The 19,378-nt window shown below is 41.8% G+C and overlaps 3 protein-coding genes across 3 annotated transcripts; all 3 read right to left on the reverse strand.

Annotated features, from left to right (window-relative positions):
• Positions 1-250: 250 nt before the first annotated feature.
• Positions 251-4,812, reverse strand: hyal1 (hyaluronidase 1). The gene is made up of 4 exons (XM_070842480.1): positions 4,719-4,812; positions 3,489-4,393; positions 2,863-2,952; positions 251-2,187 (listed from the first exon to the last, which is right to left on the reverse strand). The coding sequence occupies exons 2-4, from the start codon at positions 4,389-4,391 to the stop codon at positions 1,861-1,863; spliced, it is 1,320 nt and encodes a 439-aa protein (XP_070698581.1). The 5' UTR covers positions 4,392-4,393; positions 4,719-4,812; the 3' UTR covers positions 251-1,860.
• A 663-nt stretch (positions 4,813-5,475) lies between these two features.
• On the reverse strand, positions 5,476-10,242 carry hyal2a (hyaluronidase 2a). Its single transcript, XM_070843606.1, has 4 exons — positions 10,176-10,242; positions 8,566-9,544; positions 7,894-7,983; positions 5,476-6,601 (listed from the first exon to the last, which is right to left on the reverse strand). Exons 2-4 carry the CDS (start codon positions 9,499-9,501, stop codon positions 6,209-6,211), a joined length of 1,419 nt encoding a protein of 472 aa, XP_070699707.1. The 5' UTR covers positions 9,502-9,544; positions 10,176-10,242; the 3' UTR covers positions 5,476-6,208.
• Positions 10,243-14,447: 4,205 nt separating this feature from the next.
• Positions 14,448-18,770, reverse strand: tusc2a (tumor suppressor 2, mitochondrial calcium regulator a). Its single transcript, XM_070842918.1, has 4 exons — positions 18,457-18,770; positions 17,607-17,832; positions 15,551-15,671; positions 14,448-15,460 (listed from the first exon to the last, which is right to left on the reverse strand). Exons 2-4 carry the CDS (start codon positions 17,753-17,755, stop codon positions 15,395-15,397), a joined length of 336 nt encoding a protein of 111 aa, XP_070699019.1. The 5' UTR covers positions 17,756-17,832; positions 18,457-18,770; the 3' UTR covers positions 14,448-15,394.
• Between the last annotated feature and the right edge of the window lie 608 nt (positions 18,771-19,378).

Consider the following 19,378-nt stretch of genomic DNA (forward strand, 5'->3'; position numbering starts at 1 on the left):
TAGGCTGCCAGGGTGAAGAAAACAGTAATTATGAACAGAATGACAAGCAGCATTGAATGATAATCAGTATGAGAGCCTTGTTGTGTCTTTTCCTGCCATTATCAAGCAACTACAGGTGAATGTGGTGGTTTAGGACGGACATTAAATTTTGTCCTTGGTTTCTGAAAGCCAATAGAGCATTTTGTATAGTTCACAGAAACAGCGCAATCAACTCCAAATAGCAAATTTATTTTTAAGAAAGCACACAGGCTGTAGATATCTCTCCACAGCTTTAAAAAAAAAGTATCTATCTCCTCCTCATTTCCTCAAAATCCAGCCAGTAATGATAAAGCCGGAAGCAGGAAACAGTGGGGCCTGATGGGAGTCTGTTCTTCAAGGCTGCTGATCCTCAGAGGACAGAGGAGGGAAATTACTATCTACGACACCAGTTTGGAGCAGCGGTGGCAATCAGATAAGACAACATTGTACATGCCACTCGTAAATCAATCAAGGTCACTCTCTTTGGTTGTGTGTCAAAGTCGGTTTAATCCATCATGTACACTTCAGCCGCTGCAGAGTTGGCGTATAAAGTTATCAGAATCTGACACTCTGAGCTGAATATGTTTTTTTCCCTCTACAGTTATTTGACTCTTCTTGGGATTACAAACACTCAAAGCTGTGACCTTGACTTCTCATGCCTGTCTTAGCTGCCCCACACCGCCACCTGCTGGACATAAACCCTCACACAAATATGTGAAATGACAGCCCAGGGGTGGAAATTACTGATGTTACCAAAAATGTTATTTCAATCAGCATTAAAGAGGCCCTCCAGACACTAGTGAGAGAACAATAAAACACAGTGAAATACTCCATTAAAGGACTTGCATTGAAGAGTTCACTTAGGTAAATGTACAAAGGTATTGGAAGCCAAATGTACTCAACTCATCAAAAGTGTTTATTATGCAGAACAGCCTTGTTGATAGAGTTGAATTTGAATAGAATATTATATCAGAGGATCATTATTAGTAATCAATAGATTTCTAAGCATTTTTGGTGTTTGTAGTCATGGAGCCACTTTTAACTACTTTATTTAGTAAATAGAAAAACTGTAAAACATCTGTAAAGTAATGCACTATAATAATTATTTGTATTTGATATGTTTTTTTAGCTACTTTTCAGCTCCCTGATCATTTATGAATATGCAAACATTGACAGTAATACTGACACTTTACATATTGTAACTGCTGGACCTTAGATGTGTCCTACTTCACTGAAAAGTCCACTAACAGTGTTTATGTGCACTGGAGATTTCAAGTTTCCACACCTCACTTCTGTATGCTGCTTTTTGAACCAGCTATATTCCACAATGAGGCTTCACACACATGTTGAACTCAGATTTCAGGTGAGCACAGAGAAACGACCACCTTGAATCTGAAAACTGTCGAACTCTGCACGTTCATCTTTCTGCACCGTGAAGATCAAACATCCAAGTGAAAAAACAATAAGCCAAACACATTGTTGAGTGGAAGGTGACTTTAAGAGTTTAAGGCTGATTTATGGAGCTCAAATGGTAAAAAGAGTTGACACATTTTATGTCATTTAACAACACTTTCATTTATTTTAAGACATAACTGGAATGTAAAAATGTGTCTGCATACTTTGTTGAACGGGAGATTTAAAAAATATATATATATAATCTCCTATATCTAGAAAAGTAATTCATTAAGAAAACGAATTGGTCAAAGATTTGGACATTTCAATTCAGAGGATACCCTGAGCCAAATTAGGCCCACTCTACCTAAGAGGAAGTTAATTTACACACTTTTTACAAACTTTTCCACATTTATTGGACCAACGCTGACCTCCCTCAATAACAGCCTTTCATCCCTGAATTGGTTTGGAGCAGCTCTCACCGCCCCACCCTGGGTAACACTTGCACTGAAACTCAGACCTCATGAGCGTTACCTGGTGTGCTCTCATCTGTCCTAAAACTCTGTAGTTCTGCCCCCCCTGCGGTTTCCTCTCAGACGTCACCTTCCACGCAGCAGGGTCGAGGTGGAGGTAAGCCCCAGAGTTCGGGTTCTTCCTCTGGCATCTTCCCTGAGAGGAACACAAGACCTGGCTGCAAATAGTGGCCGCTGACGTTACGTTCACCAGGTAAAAGCCCAGAGTATCGTCAATGTAGGATTTGACAGCCTCACAGGTGGCCTAAGAGTAGGAAAGGAACAAGAGACGGTGAGGTAGGGAAGCACTGCAATGTCACCAATAAAGCATTTACACGATAGGGACGTCAGAAAGAACAAAACAGATACAGAATAATGCTATGCCTTCTTTTAGAAAAACATTTTCTAAGACATGAACTGAAGAACAGGAAAGTAACAACCCAATTCAAGAAGTTTCCAAAAACAATCTCTGCGAAATGTGGTAAATCTCCAAAATATATTGGTTCAATAAAGTTCACTGAATGTATCAGGTTGCTGCTTTCAAACTTTAAATTGGATGCTCACACAGCGAGGTACAGACCAACGTGGGCCTCGAATGGAGTCCTGCAAAATTAAAACATGCTGCACAGCTCTTCCACACTACACCACGCTCTATGTTTATGTTACCTTTCTTTTTTGGGCTGCTTTTGTCTGATGTTGTTTCCCGTTTCCTTATTTACAATCCATCAGTCAGTCATGTCACATATAAATCACCATGGATACTAAGCTATCAGCTATCACCATAGTCTTGATAAAGACACTTACAAGAGAAATAAACACAAAACTTGCAGTCAGGCATTGATCCAAACATGCTGTGTGCATGGTTTAAGTATTAGAACTGAAAAGATTATTTCTCATTGACAGACAGCTCATGTACATGTTAACAGGCCACTTACTGTACCTTAGATTTGGAAAGTGCGTGGTCACCCCAAAGTACAACCCCTGCAGACCCTAAAGCAGCGCCCTCTCCAATGGTGTAGACTAGGTGCTCCTGCAGGAGGAAAACACAAGAGCTGAGCAGGAATATTCTGGTCAAATCATGACAATCCCAAGAGGTGCATTAAAGGTCTCATATTATGAAAAATGCACTTCCTTTTCAACATTAATATGTGTCCCTGGTGTGCCTAGAGACCTCTAAACACTGTGAAAGCACCGTCCTCTCACATTTCTTCCATCTTTTAGTAAATCTGCGTGAAAATGTCTCATTTGGATTTGGCTCCCCTTTTGTTGTCACAAGGGGATCTATTGACCATCGTCCAGCCCCTCAGTAGGCGGACTGTCCCCACCCACGAGTCCACCTCGGTGTCTGCCATTGTTTTTTCCCCACGAACACCAACTCACAGCAACAAGGAGATAATGACGGCAAAAATAAAGCATGGAGTTTGTTCTGTTCATCTAAAACAGAGCGTGCAGAAAGGGGCTGAAAAAAAGCTGCATCGGCCCTGTCAGGTACAGGAAAAATAATGTGATTTTTGCACATTAAACCGTGTAATGGTGAATATATTATGGGACCTTTAAGCTACTTACCTGAGAGAGGAAATCTAACGTGTACGTGTAGACGATGCGAGCGTATGGGAACACAGGTGGTGCTGATGGAGTCGACTGAGCCCCTGCTCTCATAGCCTCCATGATGCGGTGGTGAGTGTAGAGGAGCACTTCTCTGCCCAGATTCCGCAGGTCGAGGCTGAGGTAGATGTCAGGATAAAGAGCTGAGGAGACGTTCCACAACCACAGCAGCTCGTCATTCCTCTTCATCTCTACAGCTGGACACTCCCCTGTGTAGGCTGGTTTCCCATAATAGTTGTAGCAGTTGGGGAAACCATAATATCCCCACAGTCCATTCGGTCTCTCCTCCTGTCCCAGTTTCAGGGTTTCCTCCATGAATTTCCTCCCAGCTTCCTCAAACTCCACCCGTGCTGCAGCGTCTACCTGAGCAGGGCTCCAGTCTGGATGCCTGGACCTCACAAACGTTCTAGAGCCCTCCCAGTACACCTGCTTACTGTCCCAGTTTCTCTCCCATACAGGTCTCCAGCTCTCCCAGTCCACCACAGCCAGGCCCTGGAAGCCCCTGTCAGGGATGTAGGTGCGGATGTCTTCAGAGGCAACTCGGAGGTGTTCATCAAGACTGGCGTTCTGCGGCACCCCGCCATTAATAGCCTGTGCTTGGCCGGAGTACCTGGGATACAGACCGAGCTTTTCAGAGTAAAAGATGGTTATGTTTTCACCCATGAAGGTTTGGTTCTGATTCTGGACGATGCTGAACGTGCCCAAGTCGAGGTCCACGCCATACTGAGAGAGACAGCTGGCAGTGGGGGCGTTCCACACTGTGAGGAAAGGGACCTGGGAAAAGGGTGATGTTGCAAACTGCAGTCCTGAAACAACGCTGATCAGACGTAAGAAAAGCAGCACCTGAAGATGAAAGGAACTCATCCCTGCAAAGAAGGAAATGACAGCACTGCTGATATCACGACTGATATCAACTCAACTGTGTTGCAAAATCTTTTCCAAACAAAGTTGTGAGTCTGAAAGATCAAAATTCAGGGTGGATTAGTCTGTTAGTCTGATATTCAGAATCTGTAAAAGAGAGAGAATTCAGCCTTTGACCAAATTGTTCTTTTCTTTTTTCATTAACTATGCATGATTTTCCAGATAACCACAGTGTTGTGGCTATATGGGAAGTATTAGACTATAATGTAACACATTGTGAAATAAAGTAAAGATGGATTATGGACAACAAATTTACAAACAGGGACTTACCTATTTAACAGCTGGATAAGATTTTTTGGTTTGGACTTTGTGGTCTAGGCGTGCAGGGAAATGTAACCAGCAGTCTCATGATCTGAAAGACCCATGTTACGAAAAGAGGAAGGAACAAAAACAGAAGTGAACTCTGGGATTTCTAACAACCAATCAGAAGTGTGCAAAGGTTTTCTACCAACCAATTAGAAGTATGGACAGAATCCACACCAGCCAACCATAACAGACATGCAGATCACGTTAAGGAGCAGAAGGATTTAAAGTCACAGGCAAGTCTTTAATCTCATGTCCACAGTTTTCAGTTCCTCAATAAAAAATGTGAATAAAATTAAAGGTAAACAGTTTGCTGAAGAGACTTGACCTGGAAAGGTAGTATAGTTCACCTCTAAATAGCTGTCACGCAAGCCATAATGAACTCTTCCTCCTCCACATTTAAATGTATGCCTTGCTCAACTCTTAAAAGTAGTAAAAATAACTCTTGGCTTAACGGTACCCTGCAATTACATGAGGAGGGGATATGAGGCAGCAGCCTGCAAGATGTGTCCCTCCCTGAGGACAAGCTGTATTTGCTTCCCTTAGTGGCCAATAATGGCATGTTTTTCCCCTGGAAGCTTAAATCTTATTGACAGCACAGCCATACCTGTATTATCTGAAAGCCAAACTTCAAGTTTACTTTGACGTCCCTCCACTCCTTATTGTTTTCTGTAAATCTTAGAAATTACACAAGGACCTCAACAAACGAGTTTATTTACTCAGGCAAAAGTCAAATTTGAGAAAACAGTGTAAAGAGAGAGGCAGTCACATAAGTGAAATTGTGGGACACACAAAGTGTCAGGAATTGGCTTTTTACATTGTGCTCCTGATGTAAAATAGCTGCTGAAATACAGAAAAGACTGATTGGTAGAATAAATTGGGTAATGTAGTGTTTTAAGAGAAAATTAGTAGTCATATTTTGGACATAAAAATAAGAAAAATATCATACAAAACACCTAAAAATACATTCAAATAAATAGTAACACTGTAGACCCCCCTATAGAAACATCAGGTGTATGAAAGAGGTCATGTAGAAAAAGGATCAGGCACTTCAAATATATTGTGCTATTACCAGATTTAAGTGCATCAATTCCACTTTCACCATGCAGCTACTGACAGACATCAACCCATTCACCATTTACCCCCCAAAACATTTCTTTTCTCAGTGAGAAACATGGAATTTGACACTTTGGGAAACAGTGACCGAGAGGAAACTGAGAGCAAAATGTAAACATGGTCATTTCCAGCGAGCTCTCTGTTGTTTAAAAAAAGGTTAAAAGTTATAAACAAATATAACTTTGCAATTTCCACAGTGTTTCTTATAACATTTCACTTTGTGTCATCCATTTACAGCAATTAAAAGAAAAAAAACATGTTACTCCTCCCTCCTTAAGATTCTCAGCGTGCTCCTGTATTCAGACATAAAAAGCAGCTATGTCTACGGTGTTTATGGTGCATTAACAGAGGAGCAGAGAACTGATCAGTAAAATCACACATGGCAGCGCTGATGCCAGGGTTTGAGATGCCGTCCCTCTCTGATGTAGAGGGTCTGTTTGATTGCAGCTCGCTCCCTCGAAGCCGCTGTAGCACTGGCACTGAAAATCTGCTTGGAAACTCATCTCCTCTGCCTCGTCAAGCTCACCGGTGACTGTCAGCTTTCCGTTCTGCCAGACGACACTGTGGTTGAGAGGGTTCAGATGCAGGTAAACATCGCTGTCTGGATTTTTGCGCAGACAGCGGCCGTGAGAACCACACAGGGTCTGGCTGCATAGCTCTGCTGCCGTGGAGACGTTGAGGAGGTATTGACTCAGCGTACCCCTCAGATACACATCCAGGTCGGAGCAGCTGGTCTGGAGAGAGGAAAAAAAGGTTCACAACAAATCAGGTCTGTTCTACAGCCTTTAACACCAAACCTGCCCCCACATTAAATCCCATTAATCATTAGTGTGAGGAGCAAGTCTAGTACTTTAATATAAAGTACTTTATGTTCACTTATGGAAGAAGTATTTGGATCTGTTACTTGGGTAAAAGTAGTAATACAACTATATAACTTACTGCATTCAGTAAAATTAACGAAATATATCGAAAGTATCAAAAGTAAAAGTTGGCACTGTGCCCAGTGCCAACTTTTACTTTTACTAATGGATTAATGTGTAATCAGTATTTTAATGCTGTAAGAGGCTGACTGGAGTTTTAACCCTTTAATGTACTGTTAGGAAGTTTGTTCTGTAACGATTATTCTAATAATTTTACACAGAAAAGTACTGAAGTAAATGTAGGCAGGTACATTCCACCGCGTAACATTAAGCATTAATGTACCTAAGACTATTTTTTGTCAAGTTAACCTTTTCCTCAGTCAAGTTTGCTCTAAATGAGCAACAGTTCTATTAAACAGGACATGTAGAGTAACTGTGTTGATGCTAAACGTGATGCAAATACGACACTAATGAATAAAATGATCCTGAATCAAAATAACACATTTCAGTAACTTGGCGTCTGTTCACATCCATGTGCTCATTAATCCAAGATAAAGACAAACATAGGAAGAACACAATGTATTTTCACTGGAATCATATCTGGAAGAAAAGATGACTCTAAAATGCACTATTTATTCTGTGTACTACTAAAGGAAAAAAAACTGATGGATTTCCATTCATATAAAAAGATCTAGTTGTTTAAATTAGCCTGATGTATCGATGCTGGAAAAACAAGTGCGGTAATTTACTGTGGATGTTCAAAATAATCACATTTTTTACACTATAATCCAGCTATGTAAAGACTAAAGTATCGGCCATGTTCATTCAGCCAAAACCAAACCAAACAAAACCATTTTCTTTCATTTTCTTCTTCTACTTTCCTCGTGAGGGGAACACAGTTCATGGCTGATTTTATGATTTGGTCTGAATTGCACAAAATACAATCAGAGTACCTAACAGATGACAAGTAACTGAAAAACACTTCAAACAAATATCTCCTGTGTATCTGAAGATGTCCATGTGACTCAAATGCGAACTGGCCCGGAGGACTCATTTTTAGCGATCAAATGACTGCACACATGACTGACATGAGCAGCAGGTCAAAACTTACCAGATGATAATGTCTATGGTCAAATTAGTATTATAATTAGTGTGTAGTTTCTTACTCTGCTGCTTGCATAAGCTGCATCTCCCCACATGATGATTCCAGCAGCTCCCAAAGCCACGCTCTCCCCGATGGTGGAGACGAGGTCAGTCTGTAAAATACGATACAGCACGTTAACCCCATCACATTTAACCTTTTAAGTTTCTATGGCTACAGGCGCAGCACAGGAAAAATACACTGCTGAGTATCACTAGAACAGGGTCAAAATGTTAGTGGGGCATAGGCTACTGTATGGGAGGTACAGCACCAGCTCTTATCTGCTCATTCTCCCATAAGGAAACGGTCGTTAGAGCGTTAGCGATTTTTTCAACTTGACCAACACCCATCCTGCCCGCTCCACACAAATGAGAGATTTTAGGGTGTCTGTCTGCTTCCAGAGGCGGAAAGAACTGTGGCTGCCGATAAGGAAAAGCATAGCGGTATAGCTCCATACAGCATGCACAGATCAGAGAGAAGGAGACAGAGACAGAGAGGGGGGAAGTGAGAGGTAATCTTGGAACAAAATAGTCCATATCCTCCATTTCCAAAATGCGTGTTATCATACGTGAAGTAGCAACACATTAGTCACTTTAGACTTCACCAGGATGGTAAAGAAAAAAGCAGCACAAAAGAACAGCAAAGTTTCAGGAGGAGAAATTCAGGAGCGGCAGTGTTTCTACAGTTAGAGCGTCACCTCCGTCAGCTGTTCCAGGGAGTTGGCGTAGGTGGGCCGGGTGTACACAAAGACAGGACGTGCCAACCCATCGCCTGATGATGCCAAGCGCATCCCCTCCTTCACTCGGTTCCGGACAAACTGCCGTCCGGAGGCTGAGGAACGCAGCACGGCGGCCATGTAGATGGATGGGAAGAGGGCCGTGCTCTCAGTCCACAACCATTTCAGCTGCTCGTTGCGGGCCACCTCCACATCAGGGCAGCGGCCTGTGTAGTTCTCCAGAGTGCGCCTGTAGTCGTGATTGTAGCAGTCGGGGAACAGGTAGAAGCCCCACAGCTGGTTGGGCCTCAGGTTCTTGGCGTGCCTCAGCGTCTCCAGCATGAACTTCTTGGCAGACATCTCAAACTCTTGTTGGGCTACTTTTGCCACCTGGTCTGGGAGCCATGTTGGGTTCTTCTGCTGCACCAGCTCCCGAGAATGTTTGCGGTAAACATCTTTATTTTCCCAGTTACGTATCCAGAGTGGGCGCCACTCCTCCCAGTCAATAACTGCCAGACCCTTGGCCCCCGGTTCCCGAATATACTTCTGCACGCCCTCCGGCATCTTCTCCAGGTGCTGCGTGAGACTGGCCACCTGCGGCAGCCCCCCGTTCACCGGCGTCTCATCTTGCTCAAAGTGGGGGTACAAGCCCAGGCGGTCCTTGTAGAAGATGGTGAGGTTCTGTCTAACAAAGCCCTCATTGGGTGAGGCTACGATCTGGAAATGGTCCAGCTGAAAGCGAATACCATGCCGCGGGGCACAGTCCTCAGTCGGGGCATTCCAAGCGAGTAGCAGAGGCTTTTGAGAATAGAGAGGCCATCTCGTGGGTTTCAGCGGGTTTCCCAGAGCGCAGAGGCAGTCCCACAGCAGCACAGTGAGCAGCAGTACCTTCCAGTCAGCCAGAGTCCAGTACAACATGTCTTCAGATGTGAACCGACAGATAGGACTGTCACTCTCTGCTCTACAAGTCACAGAGGAGATAAAAATGTACTTTGTTAGTTTACTTTTCAAATAAGTGGCAGTCCCCAGTGGAGTTGGTTATTGCAAAAGCTATTTAACATCTTCAAAAATAATAGTAATGCTTTAAATTTAGAGCCCAGTGTCATGTTGTTTCACATGATGAATGCTACAATCATAAACTAAGAAGTTGCGTAATAATGACAACAAATTCTAGTTGTGTTTTGTCTTTATTTGTTGAAACTTATCACTCTTTGCTCTGTAATTCAGAGGGACATGAAGTTCAATGTTTTTTTTTGTTATTTTCCAGTACATAGATCCATAGTTATCAATAATGATTTTGAATTCAGAGCCTTAAAAAGCAGCGAGGTTTTGTTGTACTGCAGATAACCAATGCTACAAACACTCCCTAAAGAAAATTTTTTTTTTGCCTACATCTACATAAAGCATCTTCCCACAGTTATATGTGCACACTACCAAAGCTCTCCAAAGTTGAGTTTCAACATCAAACCTTCACCTTCACTGTTAACATAAACTGGCATCATTCAAAGCACAGTTTTATGGCAATGAATGAACAAAACGTCAAGTCAACAGCAAAGTTAATTCACCAAGACTGACAAACTGGACAAACTCACCTTTACAGGCAGACTGAGGAAGCATTCCCAAAAACCAGAAGCCGCGTTTTTTTTTTTTTTTTTTTTTGGAGTTGCCTCAAAACAAATTGAAGAAAATCATAATGAGCATTGCAAAGGAGACAGAAAATGACGACGGGGCAAATTTACAAAGACATGCGTGGCTGGTGAGTATCTTCAATCCTCCGCTGTCCGGCTCCCTGCGGGCTGTAAAGTGAAGAAAGAGAAGTGAACTTGCCCCCTGCGATGTTGTCAGTCGCTGCTCGACTACTGAGAGAGCCAAACCACTTTCAGGATGTTCCATTCAGGTCGGGAAAAGGGGGGGAGTGGCGAAACAAACCGGACATCCCGAGGACTCCCTCGGCGTTTCTAATGTAATACAACGACGCGTGTCTTCACCTCAAACCCACACACAACTTAAGGTGTGAGTTTAGTGCAGCCAGGCACTGATTTAATCGTGTTTTTTAATGAATTGTGCACAGCGCTTGAATGAATCAGTCCAAGAAGTTTGCCACTGACCGCCGTGAAACAGATACACTGTAACCAGCAATGTTAGGATTCATAGGAGGTCATGGCGGGCCAGTGTGCCACATCCCTAAAAATAAGATCATGCCCACAAATGATCACTACTGTGCTCCTGTGACCTTTCAGCTACATTACAATCAGATTAGCCCATAAAAACCAGGATCCATTTCTCCTTGAGGTAAAATTATGGGAGGAGGTATGGAACTAAAACTAAGACTAAATGGACCACAAGGAAAACATTTCTGAACTTATTTTTGAGATACTACCCCTACTGTCCATATCTATCAACTTTTTCATGAAATATGGTCAGGACAGGTTAATTGTAATCTAGGACAGTACTGGAATTGTTAAACTGTGTGAAACTTACCTTTTAATAACAAAAACAAGCTATTTTAAATTAGCTAGTTGTATCACAGGTTTTAATCAGACAGACAATTTGACACTTGGTCAAATGACTGCACCAGGATGTTTAGTAGCTGTCTCTGGGGGACTTATTGAAGGATATAGCTGTAAAGGGAAATTTACAGAATATTTAAAAGGTCTGTGACACCGGTGTCACTGTGGGTTGTTATGGGTTAAGGTTATAAATACTATGTAATTTAGAAATCACCTTAGGTTGGAAATATAAGGTCCTTGAAACACCTGAAAGTGGAGTATTCAGCATTTGTTCAAATGTTAAGGATTCCTCTACAGCATTAAATGTTTAAACACTATCAAACATAGAACTGAAAAAACATCCTTAGTGATGAATTAGCAGACTGATTCTCTCAGTGTCTACTGTGCGGGTGCCATTTGATCAGATATTAAAGGTGCAAAACAACCAATCTGTTATAAGAGTTGGAGCTGTTAGAATACCACAGATTAAAAAAACAACACAGCAACCACTTGTGAAGAGGCAGTGAGATCTTTTATTTGAGATACTATCCCAGCAGCAGGACTTAAGTTGCAGTACCACACAAATATTCCATCACAAGTAAGAGATAACATAAGATAAGATAAGACTTTATTGATCCCCAGAGGGAAAATTCAGTTGCTGCTGCTGCACAGGGACAGATTTTAAAGCCCCCTTGGGCAAATTGTGATTTGTGATTTGTAGCTGAGCAAGGAAAATCAAGTTTTACCTACTTTATATACTATTTGGTTGCTTATCTCTATATCAATGCATCAAGCTGGTCATTATCCTGAAAATGTAAATCTGCCAAATAATAATAGTTTTCTGATAAATGTAGAGTAAGACACAACAGGGTTTAAGTATAAAGTACCACAAAACGGCACCTGTAAATGTACCTAATTCAATGTTCTCATGTTACAGTCTACAACATTAAAGTACCATTTATACCTGTACATGAGAAATTATTCAAAATGCTAATTCAAAAGAAACAACCTGAGCACTGGTTTTGTTAGTTGTTATCTGTCGTGTTGCTACTTGAGTGAAGGTTTTTAATGTTCTTTCCACTAAAGCTTGGAACACACTTCAGACGGTGGGCACAGGGCATCTGGCATGCAGATGTCACTGCTGCCTGAGGCATGTGATGACAGCCACTGGCAATGGCTCAGTGAAGTATCCAAGTACGGCACGTCGACATGTAGCCAAGTACAGCAGATAGGACAGTGCAGGGCCGGGGTTAGGCATGATGGATAATGGCCAAGGAAGAGCAGGGCAGAGGCCATGCACTGACACATAATTAACCAAATTAACAACCTGTTTTCAGACTTTAAGCAACTGTGTAAACTGGAGGATAGAAATCTGAGCGTGAACAGCTGTCAAAGAAGTCCAGGAGTGGCTTTTGATGAAAGGTGTTCCTCTGAGAGTTGCACTTTTTCCTTTGCACACACACACACACACACACACACACACGTGAGCTGAAGGATGCTGGAGCACATGATCGGGGTTAGGTGGGGACCTGGAAGTGAGATGTTTTCCTGTGTCAGGCTCCGTTCCGCTGTTTATTTTCTGAGCTTTGCTGACTCACCTCACCATGTCATCAGTTTCTCTCTCTCTCCATCTGCCTCTGTGTGTGTTTAAGGAAAATGTAGAACATGAGCAACCCATGTGACTGAAGAGGGAGGGAAAGGGGCAAAGGAATGGCGTGGTTTCCCTCCAGCCTCGGCTTCCCTTTGACCTCTGACTCCCAAGCGTTACATCAGCAGAAGTCAGGGACCCTCAGGAAGCGAAAACAATGACAAGGAAACTGGAAACACGCCCTGCCACCTTCACTTTGCGTCCCAATTGCGATATGTTTTGGTAATCGTGTGAATTGGTAAACTGGGATGGGTGGAATTTCATTAGAACAATTGGATTTTACCGTAATAAAAGTTTACTGCCTCATTTGCTCTGACGATACTGGCCAACACAAGATTTAAACCCCGACCTGTGTATGAGTACTAAAATATGACAGAGACGCACCTAAATGTGCTATAAGGCCCCAAAACATATACTGGTGTACACATTCCACTGCTGCAGTTTGCACTTAAACCTACTTTCATGTATCGATTGGATACACTGGACATCAATTTTCCTTGTATAATTTGTTCAGTTATTTAGTTTCATCAGTTACATGTGCTGAGTATAATCCAGCAATACCTCAAAAAGAGGAATAAAGTAACATAATCCAACTGTGAACACTGCTGACTTACTTTAAACAGCTACAGTATGTGATCCCACAGAAAACAATATCTCTCTTTTACTGTTTATAATTCAAAGCATGTTGTAGTTCCTTTTCAAGGCTGCTGATAATTTATGACTCTCTCTCTCTCAACCACAGCCACATGGACAAATTTTCCCTTTTATAAACACATTGTATAGATCACAAAAAGGGCTATGCAGTGTCATATTCATGAAGTTCATACATTTTTATGGCTTTGCATGAAAGGGTTCATCCTTATAATGCAGGCTGGACTTTTAGCAAAACATCAAAGACCAGTGGAGAGGAAACACATCAAAGTGACTGACCTCTGGCCCAAAAACACTCCCAACCACATTCCACACAATTACAGACACCAGAGAATGCCTGCACAGGAAGCACTACCCACTTATTGTGGGGATTTGTCAACTATGCACACTGAAATATGTTTACATTGCCATTAAAGTTTGATATTGTGCCAGCTGGCAGCATCAGACCCAACTGGTCTGGATTTGAGCCTTTGAGCGTTTTACCTCAGACTACATTTAATTACATCTTCAGCATTTTTGGACAGTCTAACTGCACAGGATTATCATTAGAGGGAAGAGAGTAAACATACGTGATGCAACAAACACCACATATAATCACTCATGAACTCATTAAGTTAGGACAGGTGTAGATTTCTGCTGCCATCTAGAGGTGATGCACCTTATGTGTTATGGAAGCGTTCATTAGTTGTGCTTCAAAACAATGTCTGTGGATTATTTCCATTTTTGCACGACCAGGAGGCAACTGTTCAAAAGAGATGAAAAAAAAACTGGCTCTTGTTGCATACAGCAGTCGAACAGCTCGGCAAGGCGGACTGAAATTCAATAAGGCAATGAGGAAGAGCTAAAAATAAAGTGGACTTACAGCCGTCATGGAAGTACAGGAATTGCTGACTACATTTTTTAAAGTGACTGCTTGAATTAATGCAATTTCAACTTGGCCATTTACTTTTACTGTGCACACATTATACAGCTGAGGTTATTTCCAGATTTCTGGTAACTGAAAGGAATAGTTCAACATTTTGGGAAAATACATTTATTATCAATACCACTATAATTTTCGTGCATTCAATATGAAGCTGGAGCCAGAAAACCTAAAAAATAAAATAAAAATAATCCACCCACCAGCACCTCTAAAGCACACCAACGCACAATACTATGTAGTATATATACAATATATCCTGTATGTTTAATCCACACAAAACCAAAGACAGATATGAGAGTGGTGTCAAACACCAAGTGTGGAGTTATTCCTTTAAACGTGAACCTTTTCATCAGTTTAAATCCAAAGTAAGACGCGTGTGGGACCAAAAAGTCAGGTGTTGTTTTGTGTAACATAACAGAAACATTTCCTGACTCAAATATCCAGCTCAGTAAACCATTTATTCAAGTATTTCCAACTAAGAAATCTGAAATTATTTACAGTACATTATGTTCACTAGTGCAGGTCTGAGCTTCGGTAACTGAGACAGACTCAGACGTAACAACACAGAACATGACCATATATACAATAAATTTGACAATCCTTCATTATTCTACCCTGTAACCATATCTTCGATCCCGCCCACACACATTCACTCAAACAATCCAAAGTGCACACATGTACACATACGAAGACACATACAGTTTCACTCTACGTCTCACAGAAGGCATAAACTGTTAAAGCCTTTTCACATCAAGGATGTTTTTCCCTGCAAAAAACTCACAAGAGAAATACAACTTCATTTTATGTATTCTCTAAGACTGCTTACATATCAGCTGGGAAGTGGACACACAACCGGTACCGTCACTACTTTAGTGAATATCAAAATATGGATTTTTGAGAACGGGGGACCCTCTGACCACAGTTGAATTCAAATGTATAACATTTCATTGGATATACCAGTTTAATACAACATCATTTTTCATTTTCTCTCCAGGCCACAGTTCCAGTTTTGACTGCAACGCTTGGAAACTGGAGTAAGACTTTGCTCCGACACGAGTACCTGTGGCTGCACTTCATAGTAGATCAGTCCTGTGCAACTTTTCACACTTCACAGAGGACGATGGGGAAATCTACATGAATACAGGGGTGGTCGAGCTTCACAATTCCCTGAAAAATGACATAAACAATTATCAAATCACTCGAAGAAAAAAAATCATTCAACCATATCAGCATTGCCAAAATGTGGCCTTTCCTCACCTGTGGAATCAGATTTTTCTGAATCCTCTTCAACTTGGACTTCTTTCTGCCATTTTTCGTCACCACCGTCTCTTCATAGAATTCATGGGCAAGGTCCCCGTCCTCGTCATAGTACAAAGAACTGCCAACACAGTAATTAAACATCAGTCTAAAACTACATGTCACAGGTAAATTGAGTAGTAGTATATGGTCAGTTTACCCAAAAACACACAAACACATTCATATATTTTCTCACTTATCCCCAGTGTCATCTAGGCCAGTTTAATGTGCAGAGATTATCACACAGCATGTGACAGTTAGTGTTATAACTATTTATTCAGTAGCAAGGACCATACATCAACAAGATGTCTTTAAATGATTTATATAAAGAAAAATTATTGGTGAGCAAGGATCGAAACTCACTCGTGATTCTTTCCCTTGGTGTCTGTATTGTGGGGAAGCTTAGCTAGGGAATCTGGGCACGACAAACCCCCAAAACCTCCACTTACTTAAGATAAGACTGAGCGGATCAGAGATCTTTGAGATCTGAACGGATGTAGAGGTGATCCGCTTGGGAGGACCAGAAACCCATGATTTGTATAAAGTAATCTGGGATGCCATTGTAGGATGTCGAGGCAGCAGCTCGGATCCTGAAGGAGTGTTTGCACTGATGGAACTAATGGATGGGAGAAATGCCAGACAGGGAGAGTATGTGGTGAAACCAGAATATAGTAGCCACTTGTCCAGACTCAGAGATGGAGAGCGGATCTGTTCATGCTATGCTCTGGTATTCATGGTATTGCAAGGAGTTTGCAAGGGTCAGCAGTGACTGTACTTTGCAGGAAAAGACAAAGCTGGCCAGATTAACTGGTTTTATTGGGTTTGCCAGATGGGCGTAGCCTCTGCTGCAGAAGGAGGAGGCATCAAGGAAGCAGCACTCGGACATGATGCATCCTGCATCATTAAAGTTACTGCATATGGTGCAAATTTCCTGGTGCAGTAAATTGGTGGTTGCCTAAACCCTCATGTTTGTTTGTTCTAATGGATGACCCCCATGTTTGCTTTTGTTGCTGATCTTTCTGCTGTCTTTGAGCTGGGGGTCCCTGCTGTACCTTTAAAAGGGGCACTGATGTCTCAACATATTGTTAGGATGTGTATGTTGAAGTCACCCAGAAAGAGATGATGGTGAGGGAGCTTTGCTTTGTTGTATATTCTACGAAATGGAATTCCTTTAACTTTTAGTATGTTTTTTAAGACTGACTTAACAATCCAGTCAGAAATTTTTGATGAAGGCTGGTAATTAATATTACTCGCTGGAGCATGAGTGATGTTGCAGCTGAGGAGTTTTCGGCTTCTGTTGCCGAGTCTGCTGGCATGGTCTGATGGACATTTTAGACGTGGTGGTCATGATTTCATCCAAACAGCTCGTCATCCAATCGGGATGGTTAGATGGCATCCACACTCCAGATTCAGTGAGGGTATTTATAGTAATGCTGGAAGTAGCACAGTTGAGGAAGGGTCCTGCTCCCGTAACTCTGCTAGATAGCTTTAACTGTACTATTTCTTTATTTTTAGTGCATTTTATTGAGTTGCATATGTGCTCTGGTATCTACTATTTTAAACTGCCCTATTGTAGATGAATTAAATAATTGAATTGAAATCCACAGTTTTCATTGGGACAAGATCTCTAGAAACACACAGTTGAGAGTTGTAAAACATAACAGACTATATTTTGGTGAGGTGAGGGCGTTGACCATGAAACGCAGCATCCCTGCCTCCATCCGGCTTTAGTTGAATATCATTCGCCATCCCACGCCCCCTTTGCTTCGTGTCATCGCTCTATTTTTGATCTACTTTAAACTGCATAATAGAAGCGTAAAATATCTGTATTTGAAGCATAAAATGGTTCTGATATGTTCACATTTCCTTGTATTTGAATGCCAGAAATCCAAGATATTGATATCTCAAAAAGCTCCCTGGATGAAACCGGAACTACCTCCACTAGATAAGCATAAGGAAATGTTTTCTGATTCGGATTCGCCAAACCTTCATTATTTCCCCATCAGGTGCTACTTACCTCCTCCTGGTAAAAACAAATGGTGTTGCGTTTCTGGAACCTTTGAGACGGGCCAAAGACTGCTCGTTCCCATCACTGGCTGAGTCACTGCCAGCTCCGCTGCCTGAGAAAGGCCAGACACCTTTGGCTTTGGATCCACTTCCTCCCATCCTCAGAGATAAGGCATAGTTAGTCTCCAGTCAACACTTTCAATCACAAGTCCTTACCAAGGCCTGGACCTGTGAAGCTGAAGTGCACACAGAGAAAACACATTTCAGTCAGACTTGACTTTCTCTGCATTGGTTTAGTTGTTTGAATACATGTGTAACTCTGCTGCCAACTGTGAAGTACACTAATATTTGTTTAGTGAGTGGCTGTTCACCAGTTGGAGCTAATGCTTTTTTTGATGAATGGATGTATAAAACATTCCTGATGACTATTAAACGCGCAATTGACGTTGTTATCAAAGTCATAATGCCACATTTAAATGAGCTTCTCCAATACAGACACGCAACTGCATCAAAGGTGCTGAAGTAAAACCTGCTGTCAAGCTTCCCAAACTTAACTGAGATGAAAGTACTAAATATCAATATAAAAATATATAAATATCAATGTCGAAGCGGTCTGCTTTAGCTGTCTGTAATGCTAACTGTAACGTTACGCTGTGCTAGCTTGATGGGAAGCTAACAAACTGGGCCAAACAACTACTGAACACTAAACCGATCTAAATCTGATTCATAACGATAATTACTCTGCAGCATTCACTTATAAACACACCCGTGGTTGTGTACCTAACGCACGGAGTCGATGTTATTAGAAACTACCGCTTGATATTCGGCTAATGTGGCTAATAATGACTCGCTAACGGTACCTGCATGTTGAGGTGAGTTAGCCTGTTAGCTTCTGCCGCTGACGCAGGTTAGCTTCAGCAGCTCAACGACGGTCAACCAGACAAAGCAGAGCTACGTCTCCCGAGACAAACAGCGGATTATCTCTGGCCCACACCGCCCAAAACGACACCTTCGACCGCGCCTCTGGTCAGCGTCCTACCTGATCACACACGGCTAAATGGTCGTGTCCTGTCATAACTTTTGTCTGCGGCTACGTTAAGCTAGCGGTAGCTGTTTTGGTCTGCAGGACGAGGCGATCAGCTGATGTGACCTACTGGAGGCTCGGGGCCAGTTTAAAGCCAAACTCTATACGATCCGACACCATCATCATCTCAGCGATGTTAATCTGAATAATGGTGGCATAAAAATGCATTTAAATCTATAGGTCTGGTTTTAATTGCTTTGAGTGTTTACAGGGTATTAATGTGTATTTTACTCTGTTAAATAGGGTTAGAACTTTATTCTAGTCCTGTATGATATTTTAATATTAATAAATCTGAACGAATACAAAAACTTGATAGAACTGGGAAATTCTTTACTGAAGGCAGTGCACATTTGTCACAACATTTTGAAGGTTGCTACATATAGGTTTGTGCATAGACGAATACAAGGAAAGTGAACTTAGAAACAGCAGACGAACATTTTCTTTTAAAAGGACAGAAAAAAACACAGATATAAAAGGAATGACAGCTTCCAGTGAAAACACATGTATACCAATATTCATTCAGGATTCCAGTCAATCAGAGTGACTTCGACACTGCTCTCTCTGACATTCATAATTGCAGACTAATGTCCACACATCAGTCAAGCTCACAAACTGACAGCAAAATAAAAAAAAGTAGAGTTGCACCCATCAGGGGTGTCGAGGGGACGTGGCAGATTTCTGAGTCAGGGTCAAATGAA

Source organism: Pempheris klunzingeri, chromosome 2 (assembly GCF_042242105.1).
Source record: "Pempheris klunzingeri isolate RE-2024b chromosome 2, fPemKlu1.hap1, whole genome shotgun sequence".
Classification (NCBI taxonomy): Eukaryota; Metazoa; Chordata; class Actinopteri; order Acropomatiformes; family Pempheridae; genus Pempheris; species Pempheris klunzingeri.